This window comes from Nyctereutes procyonoides, unplaced genomic scaffold, assembly GCF_905146905.1.
Source record: "Nyctereutes procyonoides isolate TBG_1078 unplaced genomic scaffold, NYPRO_anot_genome, whole genome shotgun sequence".
Lineage (NCBI taxonomy): Eukaryota > Metazoa > Chordata > Mammalia > Carnivora > Canidae > Nyctereutes > Nyctereutes procyonoides.
This window is the reverse complement of record NW_026575144.1, coordinates 8,689,940-8,697,636: the sequence shown is the minus strand read 5'-3', so window position 1 is coordinate 8,697,636 and position 7,697 is coordinate 8,689,940. Positions and strand designations below refer to the sequence as shown.

The 7,697-nt window shown below is 32.4% G+C and overlaps 1 protein-coding gene across 2 annotated transcripts in view; it reads right to left on the bottom strand.

The window, feature by feature from the left end:
• Positions 1-2,193: 2,193 nt before the first annotated feature.
• IPMK (inositol polyphosphate multikinase) overlaps positions 2,194-7,697 on the bottom strand; it is a 60,561-nt gene continuing 55,057 nt past the window's right edge. For both annotated transcript variants that reach the window (XM_055308993.1, XM_055308994.1), the window contains exon 6: positions 2,194-7,418. In XM_055308993.1, coding sequence (XP_055164968.1) covers positions 6,796-7,418 — 623 coding nt within the window. In that variant the 3' untranslated portion in view covers positions 2,194-6,795. The remainder of the gene's footprint in view (positions 7,419-7,697) is intronic.

Here is a 7,697-nt window from a genome sequence, read left to right as displayed (position 1 = left end):
AACTTGACTCAAACAAGCTTGTAACGTGTTTCCATGTTTCAGGGTCTTCTCTTGGACCACTACCACCAAAATAAAATGCTGGGGCTAGCCTGCTGAAAGGATGTGAGACATGTCATCCCAGTCATCCTGGACTGGCTCACAACCCAGCCCCCAACTGAGCTGACCTGCCAGCTGATTGTAGAAACATGAATAAGTCTAGCCAAGATCAGCAGAATCACCCAACTGACTTGCAAATCCATACAAATAAAAAAGGAGAGTTGTTAAGACACTTACATTTTAGGGTGTTATGCAGCAATGAATGCTAACAGAGTGGTCAGGCTAGCCCATTACTGATATTGTTCTCTCTGCCTCTGGCATAACCTGGATGGGTTAGAGTTGACCATAATAGGGAGTGGCAAATGGAAGTTAAGACTGAGAACTAAAAGTTATGGTTTCTTTACAAATTCTCAAAGATATTCTTTGACCTGGATCCAAGCCCTATAAGCTATAAATTAAGCCTATTTACCTTAAGCTTATGATCCTCGAAGTGTATGAGGTGATACTGTTTATTCTTCCATAGATTAACAAGTGTCTACATGATGCTTCCACATTCACCATCTTTTTTGTGCCCATCCCAAAGCACTTTGTCATACATTAGTTTAATAAATAACAATTTTAAAGACCTTCCTGGGACACCTGGGTGGCGCAGTCGGTTGATCTCAGGATTGTGAGACAGGTCCCACGTTGGGCTCCACTGCTAAGATTCTCTCTCCCTCTCCATCTGCCTCTGTTCCTGGCACTCACCCTCTCTCTAAAATAAATCAATATTTTTTAAAAAAGAAAAAAGACCTTCCTAACTTCTTTTAGAAACATATAGATTTGACTCAAAACATTTCAGAGTATCCAAACCAGGTCTACCGTATCAATTCTGCCTAAAGCAAGTACAACGTAATTAACAGGCATATGCAGACTGTTCAGTTGTCCATTCACACACACAAAAAGCTAACAGCACGAATAACAGAACAAAATTGGTCTGTTATTGCAGGACCCTTAAGACCTGTAGGGGGAAAGTTTAATGGCCCGACATAGCTGATGAAGATTTCTTCCATTCAAGAATGGATAGTATTAACTTGAGCCATTGCTGGCTATATTTTCTCACATTCTTTCTCAGCACTCTCCCTGGCTTTCAAATAGCTCTGGTTGCTTGAATCAATGTAATCCAAGTTCCACTGCACACTCTATACCCAAAGAACTTTTGGAAAATCTTTCTACTAAAGAGTGGTACATGGGCCAGCAGTGTCACAGACACTGTCTAGTCCTACTGAATCAGAATCTGCATTTTTAATGAAATCCTTAAGTGATTATTTTCACTTACTTCACTTCAGCTTTTATTTAGTTCTTACACTGAGCTATAACTAGGGGACTATGACAATAGGATTCTCTGTTAGTCTCAGCAGCTAGGCAGCCAATCTTTAAAAACTACATCACATAGTATTGCTCCTTCCCACTGTTCACAGTAGCAGGCATAAAAGAGGAATGCTACACAGCCTTCTGGAGCCTTGAATCACAGCTGCAATGAGACTATGAATCCCTCTTCTTCCTCTTGCATTTTATCAGAACTGACTCCACTCTTTCACAGCTCTGCTGGATTAAGAATCAGTCATAGTCCCAATATTTTATCCCATAGTTACACAGTTTTTTTCTACCAGACAGTACATATTTTGAGAACATGTACTGAAAATCTTATGCAGCTTTTAAAAATCTCCCAAACCAAATATGGTGCCTAATATAGGGTAGGTATTTGATAGTATCCTCTCTTTTTATTTAATGAATGAAAATACTTAGGTCACTAATAAAGTAGCTGTTCATCAAACTTCAAATACAATCAAAACTGTCTTACCCCTTCTGAAGTTTACAATTATGTATTTTCACAGACAAGTCATTTTTGTTTCTGCTATAGTCCACTTCTCCTATAAGGTTGATTCCAAAGATTTTGGTACATCTGATAGAAAAATATTTAGGTAAAAAGTTTACATATTTTTTCATTTGTAATGCATATGCTTTTTTCCATTAACAGCTTGTCTTAATAATCTTTGAATCCCTAATGATTCCTGTAGTTTTTAGTATATAACATGCACGTAAATATTTGTTGAATGATTAAGTTATTTTTAAATTACCATGAAGTTTGTCAGCAAATAATTAATGAAGAAAAGATCAAATGCAAAACATTTTAATAGGTTGTCAAATATACAGTTATTAGAATTATCTAAATATCACTTATAAAAATCAGTATATCACATTAGATGATTCTATAAAATAAAAACACAAATCACACATTGACAATAACCCCTGCAGTCCAAGAATACCCCCATCAATACTACAAATTACAAACACATTTAAAAAAAGAAAGACATTATTTAGACATTTAAGCCAAAGTAACTTTGACTACACTAAATACATTCATTCATCAAGTACAATAAATTTAGCATAGTCACTAATACAATTTTAGGTGCAATTTCACATGCTTTCATAAATCTTCCAGTACAGCTCCTTATAGTAAAGTGTCTTTGTGCACGCCAATTTCATTTATATGCAGGTGCATTACACATCATACTTGAAACTATTTCACTTCATAATTAAACTTGTTAACATGTATTGTAAGTGCACACCAGGCCAAAATTTAACCCCATGATGACAAAGTTTAACAACTAAAAGTTTTCAAAGTATTTCCTAATTTATTTAATCACATGAATGCTATTTCCTCTTATTAGACACTATCAACATAAGTAACAAGAATTTAAACATCAAAAAAAAAATGGAGACTCCAACCTTCCTAAAATATTAACAAGCATTTTAAGTAACAATACTTCACTCTGTAAGTCAAAAAGTAATTTCATTTTCATTGCCAAATTTAAAATATTAGTAATTTGAAGATGAGACTGAGGCCTAAAGTATTTGTACTACTTGTAAAACACAAATTTTAAAAATGTGCAGTAATTTGCTTGTGAATATGTAATGGAATGTTTTTCACAGTAATGTTCTGTTAAAACACTACTCTAAATGGGCAGCCTAAAAATAAACGTACCTTTACCGGCAAGAAAGTGAAAAATTAAGGCCTTTTTATCCTATCTATAATTGCTACCTGAACTCAGGAGTCAAATAGAGGTTATAATGCTGCAAAATATTATTTTTAACCTAATATATTGTCAGTTACTTTGTCTCAGCTCATTCCCTTATCTGTACACAAATTCAAATGCCAGTTAACTTTATTATTGTTAAATGCATATTTTTCTGTATCTCTATTTTAATTAGGTCCCCAAACCCACCCCATCTAGACAGAATGCAGAAAATGGTTAATTAGGGCTTTTCCTGATTGGTTCACAACTGTATATTCAGGGGCCGAAAATGCTTTATTTGGTAGACATCCACTAAGTATTTTTGAATGAATTAAGCCCGGCCTCCATAGGCAACTCTACTTGTCTTCCCAAAGCACTGATAGACAATTGCTACCTCTTTACATGATCAAATTGACATTTTTTTTAAAGAAACTATAAAAATATTACAGGATGTAGTGGAAGGATAACTGAGGCTACAAACATCAAATCAAGATTAAAGGCACTGGATAAGGAAGATTATTACAAAGCATTGTAAACAATTTTAAGAGCAAATCAAGTTTTAAATTAACAAATGCCTAACTGCTAAAAGAGTACTAAAATGATGACAATGTTTTAAAAAGTGGACAAAATTTTTGCAAATTCACAAATAAAATTGTTTCATTCCATTTTCTTTCATCCTGTATTTTCTACAATATTCCAAATCCTAGAAACAAATGTCTTCAGTTGCATGAAAATCAGTTGCAACTGAAATATCTCTAAAAATTAATTCCTTTTTCTTAAGATGTATTAGGAATTTAATATACTGACATTATAGAGATAGTATGAAGAACATCGTCTTGGAAATCATAAAATAGTAGGTTACACTCAAAGTAAAAAAAAAAAGTTCTTATTCAGTTGAACATAACCTTAAGCCCCACAATAGGAAATTGTAGTGTAAGAGGCATAGTAAGATCGTTCCAGACACATTAAACAAAGAATAATGAATAATGAATACTGAGTTGAAAATACCAAGCTCCATGTTAGAGCCATTTTAATATACACATTTTCACAACTGTTTCTTGCAAAACTATTTAGATAAAATATTTAGCACTTATCAATTTTTAATTTATTTCAACCTATGCAACTTCCCACCCATATTAAAATATCAATTAGTGTAAATACTTCATTATAAAACTATTATCCAATTTAAATTTTTATTAGAGAAATGTATTATTCACTATCCACAATTTTTTAAAAGTCCTTTTCATGAGTGCATTCCATATGAAATACACTAAAATCATTATTTATGTATCCTAGGGGGGGAAAAAACTATGATAATCCTATTAACTCAAACTATATCCTTATTATGCTTATTTCTTAAACATGTACATGTTTAAATATGCTTGGTAAATAGTGATCATTCTTCCCCACAGTGGTAAATTTCAGCATAATGTTATATAACTGGGCTAGATAGTAAAATATTCACATGTAGATTACATAAATACTTACTCTGTGACATGTAAGGTTTACTAATAAAGTAACAGAAAATGGGTATTGGATAACAGTGATAAAAAATGTAAACAGAATTAAATGTTAATCTCTTCCCTGAAAAACAAAAGATAAAAGCGCTTCTTGTTTTGGTAAAACAAAAGATGATCTACTGTATCAAAAAGGTAAGACATTGATTTTTACAAAACTGTATTTCCAAATATGGATAAAGAAAATCTGGAACAGCTGATTCACACTTTATTGAGCTAAAATGTGCAAAAAGTCTGGTAATACTTAAATTTATTAAATTCACTGTATATAGGCTGATACCATCCCATACAAAAAAAGCCTCTTGTTAAGACTCAGAACTGTTAATTATCTGAGTTTAAGACTTATTGAACTACTGTCCAAGTAACAACAACAACAACAAAAGTCTATACTGTAGGAGAAAAAAAGTAAAATTAAATTTTTTTTTTTTTACTATTTACTAGGACTTGAAATTCATCCTCACAAAAAAAAGCTACAGCCAATACTCATTTAGACAGTAGAGAAAAATATGAAGTCTCTATGAAAAATACTTATACTGATCCTAAGTAAAAAATTTAAAACAAATTTTGCTATAACAAAATGTATATGAATTTTAAAGTAATTCGGGTTTAACAGACTTACTAAGCATAGAATTCACAAAGCATTTGGTACTTCTGTTTGTGCTCAGGTATTTGCAAAGTACACTTAGAGAGGTTGGGAAAGTGAGATAAATATAAAAAAATTGTGATACTTTCCTCCATACCAAAAAAAAAGCTGCTCAGAATTAAAACTTGAATTTGTAATTCTAGGGGAAAAAGAGAGGGCAGAAGTCCAACAGCCCACAAATCTAAAACATTTTCCAGGAATATGACAAAACTCTTAACTACTTAGCAGGGTTATTAGTGAATCAAAGTGCAAGTAATGCTTTCATAAATATCTAACATATTTGTAAATTTAATTTCAAAGTTTTAAATGTTTTCAAATAATAGTTGTTTTTTAAAATGCTGATATATGTGAAACACATATAATACTTAAAAAATCTAATTTTTCCAGGAAAAATGGCATCTCCGCCACCTATTACAAAAGTAAATCATAATCTCTCTCTGGAATAGGATATAAAACCATTTTGAGTAAGAGTGAAATAGAAGCATGGATTTAGATATGCACCAAATTCATAGTGATGCACTAATTTACACATAATATTTTTGGTAACACAATACTGGATGGTGTCCTTCACTACTTATTAGAATTCTGAGAATTCTTTTTAGCACAACATATATTTATACTAGTGCTGAACCAAATGGGGACATGAATTTTAAAAGAGAAAATTCTCAATAGCTATTTAAAGGAGAAATAAGACAAAGCTTCAATCATCTATGTTTTGAAGCTGCAGTTAGAGGAAACAGTATTTATATGGTTTACAACACCTTTCACAATGTAGTAAATATATATTCCAATTTTAAAAGAAAAACATTATGTTCCTGGCAAATAACTTCTCTTTTCTCCTAACCTTGGCAAGAATAATTATTAGTGACTCTAATTTCAAGATTTTTGTTGTTGTTGTTGAATTATCTTTCTTGTGAAGTATAATATATTGAAATAGGCATATAAATGGAAATTAAAGAGAAAATCTGCTTTTGGAATACAATGATTCTGAATTGCTTTATTAAGAAGCACCTTTTGATATGCTGGTCTGAACTTTTAATATAAAACCTAAACAGTACTTAACTGTTCTGAAGTAGAATTTTCTCCAGTTTTAATAACTTCATACATAGTAACACTAAGGACATCAACCTGTGCTCTCTAGATTTTTTAAAGTCTTCAAATAATTTAATGAGTTTAGATATGGCTCATTGTCAAGGTTGGGTGGATAGAGATTTCATGACAAATTGGCTACAGAAAGCTAAATAAACTCTTAATGACTGAATAATGGTTTGCATTTTGCTTGAGCCAAACAGATGTTTAAGCCATGTACCACCACATTCCCTGCTTAACATTCCTAAGTTTCTTTATTCTTCATAGTTTTCTAATGAACAAATAATTAGTTTTCCTGAGTAAGATTATAAAAAAGATAACCCTTCTACCAAAAGTATAAAGACAAAATGTAGACTCACAATACAAATTTTTTACATAGCTTTACAAGTGCAGAGATATCGACTGCTGCTCTTACGATTGCCCCATCCCTTAAAAGACTGCAGCAAAGGATTCAATTGTCTAAAATACTTTGCAGCACAGTAATTAAATGCTTCAGCCCATAAACATATCCCTCATCTATTGTGTTGCTAGGGAACACATGAGCAAAATCTATCATTCGCACTTCTGCTTCTGAAATCTCTTGGCAACCAGTGGGAAGATGATAGAAAACTTTTTCCAGTTGGGAAAGTACATTTCCATTTAAATGTTCCTGTGACATGCTTTTCCACCCATTGTCTTGCTCTATATTTTCAACTTCCAATGAAGTCTGACTGTGATGCTTTTTTGAACACATTTTTCTGTGACGAGCATACATCTTGGACAAGCTTTTGCCTACTGAAGCATCTATTTTCCCATTCTCTGTAGAATTTAACACATGAAAGTTATTATTGTACTCCAGGACATCTGCACCTGACAGTTGCCCTTTGGACAAAAACTTTTCTACCAAAGTTCTGTCATTTGATTTTGTAGTAGTTGGCCGAGATGAACCTTCATAAACAAACAGTAATGAACTTGCATAAAAGTTAAGCTGCTTCTGATTTTCAAACCACTGCAGAATATTCTCAACTTTCTGAATACTGGCAGCAACAGCATCTTTTCTTAAGCAGAATCCATTATGAAAAAACCTGGAAACTCCTATAAATAGGAAAATATTAGGATTATAATGAAACTATGAACTCGCTATCACCTGGGAAGTGAATTCATCTTAGATAGAATTCTTCAACTTTTTCCCATCACCCCTTGCAATTAACTGAACAGGTAAAATTCTAGTCAGAGAAACTTGGACCTCAAACTTAATTTCTAGTGTGGAGGATTCTCTTACTAGAAAATGACACTTATGTAAAGTTAAATAAGTAAAGTGAAATATACTACTTAGATTTAAAAAATTATTACACTAAGATTGGTAGTTTAGTT